General features: G+C 40.4%; 2 protein-coding genes across 2 annotated transcripts in view; one reads left to right on the plus strand and one right to left on the minus strand.

Moving 5' to 3' along the window:
• The window catches only part of SMARCA5 (SNF2 related chromatin remodeling ATPase 5), a 44,301-nt gene extending 39,008 nt beyond the window's left edge, over positions 1–5,293 (plus strand). The window contains exons 21-24 of the mRNA XM_077815301.1: positions 840–958; positions 2,054–2,266; positions 3,232–3,342; positions 5,000–5,293. Of these exons, the coding sequence (XP_077671427.1) occupies positions 840–958; positions 2,054–2,266; positions 3,232–3,342; positions 5,000–5,065 (509 nt within the window). The 3' untranslated portion in view covers positions 5,066–5,293. The remainder of the gene's footprint in view (positions 1–839; positions 959–2,053; positions 2,267–3,231; positions 3,343–4,999) is intronic.
• A 2,430-nt stretch (positions 5,294–7,723) lies between these two features.
• The window catches only part of FREM3 (FRAS1 related extracellular matrix 3), a 109,600-nt gene continuing 99,014 nt past the window's right edge, over positions 7,724–18,309 (minus strand). Inside the window, 9 exon segments of the mRNA XM_077814453.1 lie at positions 7,724–8,227; positions 9,228–9,374; positions 9,460–9,647; positions 10,705–10,831; positions 12,488–12,622; positions 13,440–13,567; positions 13,812–13,916; positions 14,806–14,998; positions 17,411–17,742. Coding sequence (XP_077670579.1) covers positions 7,724–8,227; positions 9,228–9,374; positions 9,460–9,647; positions 10,705–10,831; positions 12,488–12,622; positions 13,440–13,567; positions 13,812–13,916; positions 14,806–14,998; positions 17,411–17,742 — 1,859 coding nt within the window.

Genomic DNA, 18,309 nt, shown 5'->3' on the forward strand with positions numbered 1-18,309 from the left:
GGGCGTTGCAAGTGCAGTGCCAGCATTAGGGGGTGGGTTTCAGCCCTGGGTGGCAGGGCTTGGGCTTCAGACAAGGCTCACAAGTGACAAACAGGCTCAAGTATCATATGGAAATGTAAGTATAATATTTATATTCCAGTTGTTTGTTTTTGTTTTATAATTGTATGGTACAAATGAGAAAGTAAACAATTTTTCACTAATAGTGTGCTGTGACACTGTTTTGTATTTTTATGTCTGATTTTGTAAGCAAATAGTTTTTAAGTGAGGTGAATCTTGGAATACGGAAGACAAATCAGACTCCTAAAAGGGATACAGTAGTCTGGAAAGATTGAGAACCACTGGCTTAGGGTATGTCTACACTGCAGTTAAACATCTGTGGTTGGCTCATGTCAGCCGATTTGGGCTGTGGAACTTTTAACTGCGGTGCAGAAGTTCAGGTTCAGGCACCCTCCCCATTTGCAGGCTCCGGAAACTGGCCTCTAGCCTGTTCCCAAATATGTACACTGCAGTTAAACAGCCCCATGGTCTGTGTTGGCTGACATGGGCTAGCCGTGGGTATTTATTTCAGTGTAGACATGCACTTAAGGAAGTGGAAAAGATGGTTTTTAAGCACAGCTTAGTTTCAGCAGCTGGAGCTTCTTTATTATGTAAAGTTTGTGCCTATGTCAGCAGTAGTGCCATGGCTATCACTGTTATGCAGGAGTAGGAATTAGTTTCTGACTAAAGGAAACTGCAAGTGAATAACATTTAACAGGGTTTTACCATATAAAGGTGTTTGAGTCATATGTGTGAGAAGAGACTAGCAAATGTGTTTTTTGTTTGTTTTTTTTAACTGTTAGCTGTGTTCTGGGAAAGATGCAACGAACTCCAGGACATAGAGAAGATCATGGCTCAGATTGAAAGAGGAGAAGCTAGAATTCAGAGGCGGATTAGTATAAAAAAAGCACTTGACACAAAGGTATTTGCTGTGGTTTTTTTTTCCTTCCTTTTATTGTCCTGTATCTTTTGGGCTAAACGTGATCTAATTCTAGCTACCAGTCTTTATAGGGGTGAGATCTGCACTAGTCGTATGTTTGGAGCCCATGTAAAAGGGTGCGGAGATAAAGCAACACTATTCTCACTGCCAGCAACTGTCTCCCCGGTCTTTCCCACCCCTTCATAAAAAGTTATATACTTGCATATAACTTGCTACTTTACCAATAAATTGCTGATCTCTTCCTGCTTTGGCTGATATCCATAATCTGTCAAACTGGGTGTTTTTATGGCTTAATCTGTTGCTAGTTACTTTAGCTCTTTGTGGTTTCATGATATGAATTGTTCATCCTGTGATCTGTGAATGTCTAGCACAGATTTGGGAGATGTGAAAAACACAAATTTGAAAAAATCCAGCTCTTCCAAAGTATTTAGCCAAACTCACTTTATACAGAGAGGGAACTCTGACTCCATTGTCAGAATGTAATTGAACCACAGTACTTTACTTTCATCTGTGGGGGTGCAACATGGGGTAAAATGCTCTTTAAGTAAAATACACATTTCTTAAGTAACAAATTTACTTTGTGCAGAGGTATTGTCCAGACGGTTACTGATTTTGATATTAACCTGTACTGATATTCAGAGCTTTTAATTGTAACAGGGTTTAATAAAAATATCTACCGTTCAGCAACTGGGTTAATATAAATCTACTCTTGAACTGCTAGTGGGATCTGAATATCAATTTTGCAAATATGACAGTGGTGTCAGGACTCAAAATCTTAAAGCTGGTCAGAAAAGATTACTAGTCACCAAACATGTCTGGATCAGCTACCCGTGCTGCTATTCAAACATTTAAACTGGTAAATTCATCACCTGAATTTGTCCCTTGGACAAGCTGGATTCATCTACTTGACTTATTTTTACAATTTTAATTGACTACCATTTGTGTGTCATGGACTGTTTAAATGATGTATTTTTAGTATTGGTTGCATGTGATCTGTAGCTTGATATGAAACATTTGTCTCTAATCTAAGTTGTTCCTTAATTTTGTGTACTCAAACCTTGTCTGTCTTTCCTTTAGATTGGCAGATATAAAGCACCTTTCCACCAGCTGAGAATATCATATGGTACTAACAAAGGGAAGAATTATACAGAGGAGGAGGATCGCTTTCTAATCTGTATGCTTCACAAGCTAGGATTTGATAAAGAAAATGTTTATGATGAATTAAGACAGTGTATTCGAAACTCTCCCCAGTTCAGATTTGACTGGTTCCTGAAGTCCAGAACTGCAATGGTATGTGTTGGTTTGGATCCTTTTGTTCATTGTTTTTATTCACAAGACATTCTCATCCACATAAAGTTTATATTTGTCTGTTCTGTTTTAAAACCTGTGTGTACAAACTCTACCAGGGAGAGAACATTTTCATGGCAGGGCTTTTAATGGCCTTTGAAATACGCAGGTTCCTATAGAGAAGAAATAGTGGGCAGGGGGCAAGTAGTCTGAGGTGCAGGATGAATTCACTGATCAAATGGCTGCAAAGCTCATCAGAATATGATGAGGGATGTGGGGGTGTGTGTGTGTGTGTGTGTGTGTATATATGTGTGTGTGTATATGTATGTGTATGTGTATATATATATATAAAAAAAGTTTTCACTATTGAAAATTGATGAATGAAGTTTAGGCTTTTGGTTCCTGTATGCAGCATCTGTAGCTTAATCCTGATTCCTTTTTAATCTTACGAATAGCTTTGACTGTAGAACTGTGTAAAACAAACCTGTTTCTGCACATTTGGAAAAACAAATATTCTTGCCTCAGTTCATATGAGACTTTAATATAGGCTTGTGTGGTACAGAAGGTCTTTTTAGAATACAGGATCTTTTTTTAATATCAAAACTGAAAATTAAAGCATAAACACTTAATATTGAAAGGGTTTGGTTTTAAACCAGCAAATAGCGGTAACTTTGGAATAAATAAATGGAGTTTTTGACTTCACTGTGGGTTTCATTCAAACCTTGTTGGGTGTTTTGAGACTGGATTAAATGTTAGTTATTCAAGACTTTGCACTGTTAAATACAGAAGTCTGTTAAAACACTGGCATAAGTAACAACTCAAATGGCACTAAGGTCTTGAATTTGTGAGTCTATAAAATTTTATAATTCCCCCCACCCTCCAAGTGTACAACTGATGTGAAAAACCATGTCTGAAGATAGGTACTATATAGGTGGAGTAATCAAATGGCTATCTTGTGTGTAACTTAGGAGCTACAGAGGAGATGCAATACCTTAATCACTTTGATTGAAAGAGAAAACATGGAATTGGAAGAAAAGGAGAAGGCAGAGAAGAAGAAACGTGGACCAAAGCCTTCTTCAGTGAGTTTTAATGCATCTTAAATCTCTGTTCAAATGCTTTGCTGAAGAAAATTACCTAGTTATAGGCTGCATCTCTGGTGTCTGAGAAGTACTGGGTACTTATCAAGTGTCTGGAAAATAGTGTGACTTCTCAAAAGTGGTGCCTAAAGTGCCATTCTATGGGTCCATCTACTTAACACATTTACAAACCAGCGTGCCTGGAAGCTAGGCTCCTAAAGCCATACTTTTGCACCTAAATAAGTGAATTGATTTTTCAGAGGGTGTAGCTTTTTATTTTGGGCACTTGGGTTTGAAAATCTTAGCTTAGTTTTGTAACTACAGACCTGGAAACAACCTGGAATCTGAAACACAGAGCTCTTTAAATTTCTTGCATCATCAGTGGCAATAGATTTGCAATCAAAAATTGATTGAGTTTTACAGATTTATAAAACAGAATAAAATCCAGGCTCATTTTCTTGTGTTTATATATGGTTTGCAGGGCTTTGCTGTATTTTAAGCTTTTTACTAAAATAAGTAGATATGAATTAGACTTTCAGGAGGCAGATGCTAAGCAAGTTAAAATGGGAATTTCTTTATCACAACCCTTCTTAGCACAGAAACGCTTTCAATAAGAAATGGGCAAAGAAATGCAAATGAAAATGTTCTCTAGTTTTTGGCATTATTTTTGCATTGTTTCCAAATTGGTTTAGCCACCACACTGTAGCTTATGCAAAAATATGGTGAAGATTTGATATCTGCCATGAGTAGAACCACCCTTAAATTTCATTAGATTTGAATTTAAAATGGGAGTCCTCTCTAGGGTATAAATTCAACAGGATAATTCTGACCTTCATTATTCACCCTTCTGTAAGTGTGACAGTGTTACTCTTGTTCATGCAGCTATTCAACTTTTGCTGACCTGCCATACCAAACTGGTTCCACCTTAAAGAGCTGTAGGCCTCTTATCCCTGATAACATTCACTTATTCAGAATAACAGGTATCAGAGTAACAGCTGTGTTAGTCTGTATTCGCAAAAAGAAAAGGAGTACTTGTGGCACCTTAGAGACTAACCAATTTGAGCATGAGCTTTCGTGAGCTACAGCTCACTTCATCGGACGCATACTGCAGAAGACTGCAGTTTCCACAGTATGCATCCGATGAAGTGAGCTGTAGCTCACGAAAGCTCATGCTCAAATAAATTGGTTAGTCTCTAAGGTGCCACAAATACTCCTTTTCTTTATTCAGAATAAGTAGTTGAAGGCAGCAGCTGATTGAGTAGGGAGATAACCATGGAATATGCTTTAGGCTCCAAAAGCATCATTAAAGTCTCTAATACTCACTGTTCAACCCAGTTAATATACTGGGTATTCACTTCTGCAAAAAATAAGCATGCATGTTATGTAAAGTCCATAGCTCTTTCTGCTAAGTAGAAGAAAGCCTGAGCCCTCCCCTATACTGGAAATTGACCAGGGTTATCTGAACTGTTTAATGTCCTTGCAAAATAAGGGTTGTCTGACTCTTCGTTTTAAACGGCTGTGCTCCATTGTTACTGGCCAAGCAAACAGTTAACTTGAACCCACTTTTAACATTATACAGTTTCCAAATAGGTGGGAATTTTTGTTACAGTAAGCAAATTTTGGGGACAATAACGTAGTGACCCATATATTTATCTTACAGGCACAGAAGCGTAAAATGGATGGTACTCCTGATGGTCGAGGCAGGAAAAAGAAGTTAAAGCTGTGAATGCTGAACTTTTGTAATCACTAAATTTTTAAAAAGTAGTTCTTTAATTTACGGGTCTTCATAAGATGTACTGTACAATGCTCAACTATTATGTCATTAAAGGACATCAGGTTCATCTGTTTACTGAACTAGAAACATAGTACTTAATGTAGTTTCACTTTTTTAAATGCAACAGCTGTGCTGAACTTTTTTTTACCATTAAAGTAATAAAATAGGCTTCATTTATTAATAAAAGGCTTCAGTTGACTTTTTCTTTTAAAGCGCTCCAGCTGAAAGCTTGTGAACTGGTTTTAGAGTTGTGTAACTTCAAACTCTTGTGGATATTTCCCCCCCCCCCTTTGACATTTGTGTGGTAATTGGAGTGACTGCTTACTCCAGTCAAGAGTGCTAAACAGACATGTAAGTGTGGTCCACCAACTTTTGTAGGCCTCTAGGGTTTTTTTCTGACCTGCTACTTATTTACAGACCTCAAACAGCATCTGTTGGTGAACTACTCAACAAAAAGTGATGGAAATATAACTACAGTGTTCTGCTTTGCCCTAACACATTGGAATCGATGATGGATATCCAGATTTGCCACGAATCTGTGGATTAGGCCAAAATAGCTCATCTCGCAAGCCAGAGTGAGTGTGGAAGTAAAATTACTTTGTTGAATCTCTGTACTCCACTGAAATTAATAGTATGACAACAGCCTTAGCTAGGAGCATTTGTATAGACGGCTTTCAGTAAGTCAAGACCCAGTCAAGTTAGAACTACATGGTTAGGAAAAACACAAGTGACTATCATTTTGTCTGATGTGAAAGAAAAGCATCTGAGTTCAGTGTTCTGGCCCAGCTCATGGCTTTCTCACACTTCTGTAATGTTGACTGAGTAACTTTGCAGGATGGGCACAATCATGTAGCGAGGAAATCGATATGCTGTCCCTGGTGTTTCTGAATGTGAGACTTTAATTCAGTGCATTTTCTGGAGGACTGGCAAACTAACTCTACAAAACCAGAAAAAGCTCACTTTGTGCAAATGAGCATCTTTGCACAAAGTTTTCTAAGATTAAGCCCTTTCTTAAATACCACAAAGATGGATGTGGTATTTGAGAATTTGGAACAGAGCAAAATAGTGAGAAAAGACATCTCTACAAAATCAACTTGTTTAATACTGTACAGCAACACTGCATCAGGGTTGGTTCACAATTTAGTGTTCCTTCCATTTCACTACTTGCAGATGGTGAATTTTTGTTTTAGCACACAAGTGTACAATATAATGCTGCTTTTGCATTTACTATTTGAGTTCTGCCTCTACTTTCCAAAAGCATAAAAAGACGTAAGAGGAGCCCCAGAAATGTTGTACCATAATTAACCTCTACAAATATTGTTTCCCTTTGAATACTGTAACAGGAGTGGTTGTATATGGCTTTTAAGTACATTTATAATCTAGCGCCCTGGCAAAACTGAAATTGGCAGCTAAGAGCACCACTGTGTTTACATCAAACAAAAGCCTGAAATTGTTTTGTTTCTGCTTTCAGCAAGGCCAAGAAGTTTATATATCATCATAAATGTAAATTTTTACAGTATACCTTTGTGAACTGGAGCGCAGAGCACATAACTTACCGGATGGATTTCTTAGCTGCAACTGCAAACTTTATGCTATGGATTTTTGTGATTATTCTGTACTTACTAATTGAGCTACAAATTGCTGCTTGTTTTCTATGTGACTAAATAATGCATCCTGAGGTCCTTTTTCAGCCAAAGATAGGAAACTAACTTTTTTTGAGGACAGACATTTCCCAGAGTACTATTGCCTCAAGTCCTGATTGATTAAATCCTACATAATTTTCACTCAGCTTAATTACACAGATTTGACAGTGATTTTCATTGGCGTTATTTACTAGGTGCTGACAGCCAAGAGGCAGAATTCCCACATCCTCCTCCTTGACCCATGACTGTTCATGTAGGAGCTTATAATTTGCTTGTTAAATTCAAGTGATTACAGTAGTCTTTAGTAGTAATCAAGGACATTCTAAAATAGTTATGGAGTAGCATGTTACGTATTCTTTCATTACTCAGAGTAATGTTTATAGCCTTTGCTTATTTGTTAGTTTACAGAACTTTACCATTCCCTTAAATTACTATTTTTCAAGGGGGTCAGGGAATGGTCTTTGTTCTACATTGGTGTAGCCAACAGGTACTAAGTTCTTCTTTGATAATCACAGCCGCTAGGCGTCCAATAATTCTGATCTTCCCACAGGTCTGACTAGCAGATTTGATTGGCACTGAATATCCCTACTAAGATCTGAGAGGAGAATTTATTGATTTTCTTCCTCAGAGATTTATGTAATTTTCACTATACATACTGCTGTTTTTCTTTTCACAAAAATAAATCTATAGTGTAGCAACTCAACATCAGGTTTACATAGTGGCTATAAAGGCAGAGTTAGAGCTGTACCTACACTGGTTCAAAAAGCCCCCAGGGTCCTCTCTTGTTCCTGGAAAATGGTTTTGAACTCTAAATCAATCATTCACACCTGAACCTGTTTTTAGTACTAACACATGCCCCAACCAATTACGTATCTGTGCAAAGTCGTGAGCCAGACACTTAATTGCAAAAGCAAATTCAGGCAAATGACATCTTAGAAGGACAGAGAACTGGGCTTTGAGAAGCCCCCTACACTTCAGAACGGTCACTACTGCTGTTAGGGGTGGTCATAGTTGCACTGCTGCTGGAGTAGGTGACAAATGGCTTCCTCTTCCTCTCAGAGGACTGTCCCCTTTGCTTTAACAGAAATACGACTACCAGAGTGCCGATCAGAAGCAGCAGCCCGCCTGCTCCTCCCACAACAGGTATTATGCTGTTTTCAGAGTCTCTACCAGTGATTTCCAATACTGGTCTTTGATACGGCTCACCTGCCAGGAACTGTTCATTCTGGGTGATTTTACTGGAATGGTAGAGGACTATATGCTGAATGTTTGTGCCCCTGTTTTTATTTGTTCCTATGTCTTGTGTGAGGGCAGGGCCATCAGGATTGGCTCTCCGACTGCGCTTCGGGGTCCTGGTGCTGCTGAGTGCCTCATGATGCTCTAGGCTTCTCTTGCCCATGCCTCGGTTAGCATTCTCTCTTGCCCTAACCATGTAAATTGTATGAATGTACCACTCTTGTCCTGCTGCTACCTTTGAACAAAACAAAAAAACTCTTTACTATACATTGAAATCACAAGGAGATGATAAAAAACAGTAACTTGCAACATCTGTGCCTAGACAGCTGTGCACAGCTTTCAAGTAAAAGTACTTTTTCCATTTGCTAGTACCCTCAAACCGGGTTCTTCAAATTGTGCTTCTCTATAAAAGCATCTTTAGGTTAATCTTGGCCCATCCCCATTAGTAATACCATTGGCTCTAGTTTCTGCTCCCAGTCACAAAGCCATGCAATCTCATTGTTTTCAGCAGTTCGCATCGAGATAGCTCACCTTAGGGCTTGGCTACAGTATGCCACAGTGCAGACTGGAGCAGTGTGACTTGTCGAGCACCCCAAAATACTGTGCTGTAACTGCCTTGTGTGGACATTGTACTAACACAAACTAAGTAACTTTGAGGTCAGTCTTCTTTCCAACAGGACCGTGTTAACGTGAACCGGGCACCAGCATCCACCCAGGGCAGTTACGGCACAACGTTCTGGTGTGCTTGGGAATTCACCCTCCCCATTGTCTACAGTGTGGCAGAGCACACACAATGCTGATACACAAGAAGAAAAAAAATCTAGTTCCTTCTTTTACCTGTGCTGAATCTACAGGACTAGCAGTAGTAAAAAGCAGTACAAATGACAATAAATACATGCAGGGAGCTGATCCGTTGAGTCAGAAGATCTCATGCTTTTCAAGGTAGAAAGCCATTTAAAGAAAGTGTAGCTAATTCACACAAGCAAAATACTGAAAAGCGCTGGTGAGGAGGGAGAGTTCACCTATCACATCCCTAGAGGCTCAGCAGCTGCTTGAGATAGGTTTATGGTTTTCATGGGGTGTTTTTTGTTTGGGTGACTCTTCTGGTTGGTTTCCAGATCACAGGTGAGCATGATAGAGTAAAAAGAACCAAAGTAGCCCATGATGATAAAATGGAGATAATATCCTTTTCCCATGAGTAGCTTTTTGTATAACATAAATACCAGAGAACTTACCTGGAAGAGAGGAGAGGATGACAGACTGAAACCATCAGAACCAGGCTGCTTTACTAAAGGAAAAGCATCTGCATGATCAATAGCTAATTTAGCATGAAACTTCACATTTCCAAACACTTCTGCCTGAGTGTCAGGTTGAGCTTTATCCTGGGGGAGTGAATAAAACATTACCAGATTACTATTTTCAAGCTTTATTTCTAAATTACTCTATGTGAACTAACCATTTACATACCAGGATCTTGAATCTGTACAATAGGCTAGGTGAGTCAGCCAGGCACCCATATTCCTTATTATCCGGACTGTATTTGGGCACATATCCATCAGCCCCAGTGCACAGGAACACCTTCTCAATGTTGCAGATGAAAGAGTCTCCTAAGTTCTGAACAGGGTCCACCATCACTAGGCCATAAATTTCAGACCCTAATAAAGCAAATTAAACACTTGGTAACCACACAGGAAGTAATTAATTTCACGTTGTACAAACAATGGTACGTAATAATAAAACCAATGCAATGAGACCCATGGCTGTGTAGTCAGGAAATGACCATGTTAAGGTCTCAATTGCCTGTAGTTGTATATAGTACCTTTATTACTGATTTAACACTGGCAACTAATCTGCAGTAGTTAGTGCATTGTAAGCAGTGTTTCCTGAGTAAGCAGGCTTTTTTCTTCTTCTCACTAGGGGGCAACCCATAGCCACGTAAAAAGGTATCCAACATGATAGCTATTATGCTCAAGTAACAAACTACTGATCTATGAAGTGTTGGTGTAGTCAGGTCCATTCCAGGATATCAGAGAGACAAGAAGGGTGAGGTAATATCTTGGATTGGACCAACTTCTGTTGGTGAGAGAGACAAGCTTTTGAGCTTACACAGAGCTGGTCCAATCCAAGATATTACCTTCCCCGCCCTGTCTCTCTAACCTACTGATCTAGCAGACTATCTAGGTTTCATAAGGAGGTCTTGTGTTGGAGACCAGTTACGCACATAATGAATTGTGCTGTAATATTGGCATAATTGAACTTTATTATGAATCCCTGAAGCACATCCAGAACTCCAGTCAGTGCACAACGTGAAAACACGTAACGTATGCTCAAGTCTTTGCCTTGGCTTCCTACTTCTGGTTGCAATTCATTGTGATGGTGATTGTTATGGGTGAGGCTCCCAGTTACTTGAGAGAGTGAGCTCTACTTTTCTGGTGGTAGGATCTTCCCAATTAAGTGGCCCTATCTGTCTTGAATTTGCTCACACCAGAGCTACAGTCTAACAACATTCAGGGCAAGAATAATTTATTTTGTTTAGCCTTTGATAAACATTTAGAAATCCCACAAGCACCACACAGGTGCCTCTGTAATAGGTGCTATAGAAATGAGTAAAAGAAACATTCAATTATTGTTCAAAGTAGAGCTATTTCCGTGTCCATAACAGATTAGCAGTATGTAGTACAATGGGATGCGGGCTACTAAAAGTGTGCTTACCTTCAGCAAACGCCACATCTGTTCCTTCCCCAAATCCCATGGAGACATTGGATATCCAGAGCTCCTTCTTGGACAGCAGGAACATTTGTGTATTGAGACTGAACTCAGCCGCTACTGGGTCACTGACCTGTGGCAAAAAAAAAAGAAGCTCTGAAATCTAGCTACAGTTTTACAAATGTCAGTGCTTACTGCAGATTCTGTGATGTTCAGCTAATCAGATCACTCAGTACTCTGTACATCTCAAATCCGAATGTAAAATTAATACATGCAGGGTTGCTGTACAGGATAAAATGGGATAAAATCATCATTTAAGAGCTCTATGAGCTCTGGCACTGGTCCCATGAATGATAATGTGTCACGAAGAAGATCTGTGAAGCTTGAAAACCTCTCTCTTTCAGCCTGTGTTCCTCTAGGGTGCACCTTGCCCCCACTCCTTCCTTCTGGGGCTGTCTACCACCCCGCTTGCCCTATGCCTATCAAGTTTCCCACCAGTTGAACCAGATGGGGTGGCATCAACTCTAGGAGTCAGACCATGACCAGTGAAGCTGGATTGATCACACCAACTCATTTCACATATGCCAAACACTCAGTAATGACTTTTGGTCATATTCAAACTAACAACCTAATTTGCTCCAAGTGCCACAACCCAATCCCCTGAGTTATGTTCTTCCATGTATTAAATTATTTTTAATTCAGGAAAAAAGTCAAACCCTACTGCTATAACCTTAAGATTGCATATTTGCATAGGTCTGAAAATAATTCAAAATTATTCACACAGCAACCCTAACCCCTTCCTTACCACATAAATCATGGTACAAAGTGTTAACTTCCTCTATGTACCTCTATATGGCTGAGTAATGACTACGCTACTGTGGAAGGCATATTTTTTAGTTTCTTGACCTTGTCTGCTTACAGCCATAATGCTGATTTAGTACATTTTTTTCATATAATTAATTACCATGTAATAAATAAGAGTCCTATTTACACTGACACAGATTTTTCAGGACTGGGTGCCTAAAATCAGGCATACAAATACTTACTTAGGCACCTGTGTTAGGGGCCTAATTTTTAAAAAGATGAGCACTGTGCAACTCCCACTGAAATCAGTAGGTGCTGTTGGGTGTGTAGCATTTTATAAAATCATGCATTAATTTAGGTGCCTACATAAGGCTTTACAAGCCTAAATTCTGGATATTTGAAAATTACAGCCACACTGCAGTTTAGTGGGAAGATGTGCTCAGTTTTGCAATCCTCTTGCTTAACTGCTACCTAGATGCTCCTTCTATCCACCGAAAGGGAGAATCTGCTACACATAAGACATCCTATAACACAAGAGAGGTAATTCACGGGACACTGTGTTCATTCATACCATTTAATTGCTTTCATAAGCACAGGAATATTCTGATTTAAATAGGCACATGTCCATGACAAATCTGAACGAAGTGTCACGTGTACAGGCCTGATTTTCCACTCCATTATAGCCAGGGTCTCAGCATTAAAAGAAGTGGGGTTCTCGTGCTACCTGTTAGGAACACAAATGATCTTATTTTCAGTCTGCTCAATTTTTAACATCCACGAACAGCTCCCATAAACATGGTGTAAAAAATATGAAGTAGTTGAGCCACAGGCTATAATAAATTGTGAAGGAAGGAAATGAAAAATATGAGTTTAATTGTCATGGCACAGCGTGAGATACACCAGACAAACACAGCTCTACAGCAATTTGAATGCATGAAGACAAGTACGGCATTTAAACAGTTAACCTTAAATAAAAATGCTGTACCTGTTGAAACCTGATATCCACTTCGAAGGTGATTGGTTCCCACGGGTTACAGGTGATAGGAAGGGTATATTCCTGGTTGGGTGCAGCAGTACATGGGATACATTTTACAGTGTAAGTGCCAGAATAGTCTCGTACCTAGCAAAACAAATCCACAACATTAGAAAGCGAACATTGCTCCATAGTCTCTGAACAACCAGTGCTTCAGTTCAAAATACAGGGCACTGCCACTACCTTTATTGTAATCCTTCAGTCTAAACAGCATGTCTATTCAAAGGCATAGGTCTTCTATCTGTTACCTTCCTACTTAACAGTGTCATATGTACACAAGGACACCCAATTGTAAATACTTTTCTCAGGGAAGCAAGACAGTTCAATCGATAGGAGTCAGAACTGGGAGCCACGAGACCGGAGTTCTAGTCTGAGCTGTGTATGTTGAACCTGCATATCAAAAGAGCTATTATATAATTTCTCCTTTTCCATAATTTTCCTGTCTTCGCCATTCCAACCCTAGGCCCCAAACCTTCATTGTAATCCACACGGTCCGCCTGCACAGATTACAATGTAGAGTCAGGGCCATGATTGTACCTATTTACTTACATGACTCCCACGACTGTCGCATCAGATTTCTCTGGCAATGACTCCCTTTGGACAAGTCACTTAAATTCTGTCTTATCTTAGGCAAATCATTTACTCTTCTTCCCCCCATCCGTATACTGGGAATAATAATATCTATACACCACACCAGGGAGTTGTGATCATTCATTATATAAAAGTAAAGCAGCTGGAAGCTGGCAAGCATTAAATGATCGTCGTTGTTATATCCTTGATCAAATCTATGTGAACAGACTCGGATTGATTTTGTAGAACCCACGGCAGGACAGCTTTCACCAGACCAGAAGTCAATCCTGCCTACTGCAGCCTCCCCAAATCCCCACTCTGAATGGGAACTCACAGCAAAGTCTGAGCTAAAGCTCCACTGCTGCACGGGCTGGTGGAAGGTTGGCTCACTTCGTAACAGGCTCAGTGTGAAGGTGAGGTCGGGGCGGTCAGCAGACAGCACCATCGATGACAGAGAAGTACCTGTAGAAGCGAAGGGTGAGTTATATCCTGGAAGGCATCAGCATCAATCAGCACACAATGACAGCCGACACAAAGGAATCTCCGCCATCCCTGAGAAGAATGGTTTCAATTTCCTTTCCCCCCCATCTGTTGAAACACGGTCTTTGTTATAAAACACCTCCCTTCCATCGGGAACAGACGGTGCTCCAGATGGCTGTCATGTCTCCTGGAGATACTAGTCCAGGAGAAGAGACCAAGTACTTACTTGGGTGAGACATTACAAGCTGTCCTCGGAACCAAATCTGAGTCCTGAAATTCACCACCAATCGCCCTTCATCGTTGATTCGCATGCTGGTTGGGTAGAGGGAACCTAGACGGAAAAAAGCCATCGTGTCTACCTAGAATGGTTTTCAGTTTGCTTTTTGAAAGAAAGGCTCTTTGTTAGTGTCAGTATTTGGGGAAATGAAATAGGTTGCTAAGTTCTGGCACTCTCTGGGTGATCTAAACCCTCCTGCATTATAGAACCTTACTGTGACTGATATTCAGACTAACTGACTTTAATAGAACTAAGGATCTGCTCCACTGGGACAGATTCCGAGTTACGCTGATATAAATCAGGGTAGCTCAGCTGAAGTAAAACTTCTACAGGTACTTCTCTGTCATCAATGGTGATGTCTGCTGACCACCCTGACCTCACCTTCACACTGAGTCTGTTATGAAGTAAATGGAATTACACTAGTGTAAAACAAGTACCAGTGGGAGTAGAATAAGGTCCACTGAGTTTGTCTTCAAGCTTTAACACAAAGGCTTCTGGCTCAATTTCCAGTAGGATCGCTCTTTTGCTGACACTCAAACATTTCCATTAACACAGGGGCTTGTCCATTGTTTTGTAAACCTACATCCATCTAGCACTCTGGGGGTTTACCCTCCTAAAAATGTGTTATCTACCCTCTGTTATCTATTTCTAAAATGGGGCTGTCTATTGTTTTTACTCATTCTGTGGTAGATTTAAAGGGCTATATGTTTGGGGAAAACTTTTAAAATATCTAATTCAACAACATATGGAATTAAAAACAAACAACCTTATTCTTTGGGTATTTTAATAGTGGGAATTGGCCTTGATGCTGCTTTTTGTGTGATTCTCAAGGCCAGGAGGAGTCTTGATTTAATCACACAAACTGCCGTATGCTTCCCCCAGGAAGGAAGGGGGCCATGATGGGACGAGTCTAAAAATAAGACGGAAAGGAGCAAGAACTGACCTTGGAGCTCTGATTCCGGTGGGCTGCCTATGCCATCTTTCCAAAGGATGGCGGTATCATATACAAAGGTGAGTCTCAGTTCCGACTGCAAGTCAAAGTGCTGCCAGCCACCAACGGCAGCAGGAGAGTGAAAGATGTAGGAGACATAGAGGGGCACCCGCAGCGTGACATAGGATTGCACCAGATTTAATACCTGAAAACCATTGGGGCAGAAGGTTACTGCACTTCTGTCTAATGCTGAGAAGTTAGTTGCCAAACTTTCATTCTAGCTTTCATTGTAATTTGTCAACCATAAGAAAACTCCTAATTCACTTTTATACCTTCAATTAGTCAAATGTATGGAAATGTCTCTTCTTTTTTGCCATTTGCATTGCTTACATTTCAGACCCTCCACGCATTTTACTCAATGTGTTTACAAACCTACTTTCTGCCTTTGGGAGTGACTTCCAGTGCACGTCAACGGAAGAGAGTTATGGCATAGGCTGAAGCACATCAGCTTGGGCTGCAGCTCTGGCACTGACCTAAGAGTTGTTCCAAACGCTACAGTCGTTCTGGGATATACAGACATATCCATTATGGAATAGATACTCGCAAGCTCACCTTCACGAGTGAACTCTGGTACACTTCAGCCCAAAATTCTGGAAATGAAACTAAGCTCTGGAAATACACTAAGCTCTTCCTTATTCAAAGCACCTTTTCAAACTGAACACAGCTGATGTCCTTTCAGAATTAGCAATAGCCAAGTTTTGTTGCTTTTTGTTTTTTCTTTCAGAATTGATTACAAGTTGCATGGTGTTAGAGATGGGCTGCACCAAAAGCCAGATTTGACAACCACATACTTTTGAGGCATTGAAAAACAGAACGTGGATCGAAAACCCAATTTTGAAAATGGCACGTGTCTTTATAGTATATTGAACCAAAATTCCAGACTGGAGTCTCTCCTCTGTTTTGTCCATGATGGGGTTGGAGTGGGAGAGTCTATACATACACATTTTGGCTCTAGTCCCCCAAGCTCTAGTCCCATTGGACTTCTCATTAAGGTGGCTGATTATAATGGAACTCGGTTATATCAAGGCCTTTTCTAAACCACCTCTGGGTGCAGTTACTGGCATGTCTGGCCTTTGCTGGACATTCTAGTAATTCATACATAATGAAGTCTGGGATCATGGTTGGTTATTCTCAGGAAAGTGGATGTCTGTGTGTGTTTTTTAATTTCCAGCATCCAGGCCTCTGGCTATGTTCTGTCACCTGTCTGGCAGCACTACCAAAGTGCAGTCATTGCTAAAATGACTGAGCACTGTGAATCTGTCCATAATTAGAACTCCCACTTTAAGAACTGATGAAGGGGTTTCTTTTCTTTCCATAGTCTAAAAGTGCACACAAGAGAGTTATGAGGCTTCTGACAATACGTTATGTATATATTGTCAACAGGGCCAAATCCTGCCTTTGTTTGCACCAATGTAGCAAATAAAGATAATTTGGTTGCTATTGTGTGCGCGAGCACACTTGGAAGAAGAAATATTTTGGGTTAACAAAAAGAGCTGAAGCCTACAGGCACATTCACACCCAGGTTAGGAGCAGCAGCCAACAGGAATCACACACACACAAGGTGTGTATGTGTAAAACCCGCACTGAAAAATTAATCATGGCAGCATGCAGAGGTACAGTGCCCCACCTAGTAATAAAATAAATAAATAATAATACCACTTAGCTCTTGTATTGTTTTTCATAAGTAGATCTCAAAGTGCTTTTTAATGTATTTAAAACAGTGGGGGAAAGAAAATAAACAGCACAGACACTCTTATAAAGGAGCAGTTGTTTTAAAACCAGATCTTGTCTCACTTCCTAGTTGGGTTAATTGTCAGGGTTTACTAATTAACAGAGCACTGTTTTATTTAAGCCAGGAAAGAGTAGCTTTCTATTGGAAGTCAGAGAGGAGTGAGGTGGCTCTTCTACGTTTCATCTCTCTCTATTTCCTCCTTACACTACTTCAGACAAAATCTAGAAAGGGGATTTGTGGTTATGCAAATAATCACTCTGGCTATACTGGGCTAAATCTGCCAGTCCAACTGAGCTTCTCTCAGTACAGTATGGGTGGAAGGAATATAAAGGCAGCCAGAAATCAGAAGGATGCAAGGTGAGCTGGCCACACTCCCTACACCTGGTGCCAGGATATGCTATTATCCAGCTGGATGCCAGCCTGCAATTTCCAACCGATTGGTGCAAAGCAGCCAGACTGGGAGTCAGGATCTGGCCCACTGTCTCTTCCCAGTGGTATTTCAGCAGAAATTGAGGGCACTCAGCACCTCGCTGGATTAGTCATTAGAGAGGAGACTAATTTAATGAGTGGAGCAACTGATGGAGAAGCTATTTATCAACAAATGAAATACAGGAAACTGAATGGGTTCTGGGGACTTCTGAATGTCTCTAAATTGTTCTAAAGGAATTGCGCCCAGGACAGCTGAACCTTTCTTGTGAGAATTTGTATCAAGTGATCTGTATAGCGGCTAACGCTTTTCTTATAAAATAAAGAAGTGTTTCTTGCTTGGACTTGGTTCTTCAACATTTCTGTCTCTTGTGCAAGTGCTTCCGCAGTGACACATACCTGGCCATCGGTGCCAACGGAGCCACCGCAGTCAGTCAGCAGTTCAGACACAGCATAGTAGCTGTTGAACTCCCAGAGGCAGGCCTCCAGGTTGAGGTTACGGTAAAAACGCAAGGTCTTAGTAGATCGCAGAGAGTTGCTGTACTGGTAGGGTGACGTTTCCCCAATCACTTCAGGGTTCTTGGTTTCATCTGTAACAAAACCATGTTTGGTCTGGAGCTCATTATAATCCAGAAGGTTGGAGCACTTGTGGTTGCCCACACGAGTGCCATCAGGGCTAAGAGTCAGCTCGAAGTTGGATAACGGATGAGTTGAGATGACAGGCAGCATTCCTGAAACACAATGCACACAGTCCATTTAGCATTCTCAGCTGACGAGACTGACTGGTCACATGTTCTAAGCATCTTGCAAATGTACTGACAATTCTGACATCATAAATGGGGTAGGGAAAACTTCACCCTTCTGCTACATGGGAACATTCTGAGGCTATAAGGCCATATGTACACTTCTGTACATTTGTGAGTTTGGAGACAGTATGAACGTCACGGATTCACCATGTTGTTCCAGAAGGACTTCCACTATGGCTTATGAGTATGTGAAGTATGCTATGTATATTAGCTGTGTTTGTTTCAGGTGATTTTTTTTTTTTGGTGGCTCACTATGTCTTGTGTAACAACGACCCTAAGTACAAAATCCATTGCGGATAGCAAACTTTACATTTCAGAAAAATTTGGCTTCGGCTGTTAAAGGGTTAAATGCAGACGTCCCTGCAACTGCCTAGATGCCTAATCCCTGTCACTGTAGCCGTATAGCAATAATACAGAGAACTGCATGGAAACCTTGTTCATAGTAGAAAACTGAAATGTTGCTGACCAAAGCTTTTTTAAGCAATGCTTCAA

The sequence above is a fragment of the Eretmochelys imbricata genome, chromosome 4, assembly GCF_965152235.1.
Source record: "Eretmochelys imbricata isolate rEreImb1 chromosome 4, rEreImb1.hap1, whole genome shotgun sequence".
NCBI lineage: Eukaryota > Metazoa > Chordata > Testudines > Cheloniidae > Eretmochelys > Eretmochelys imbricata.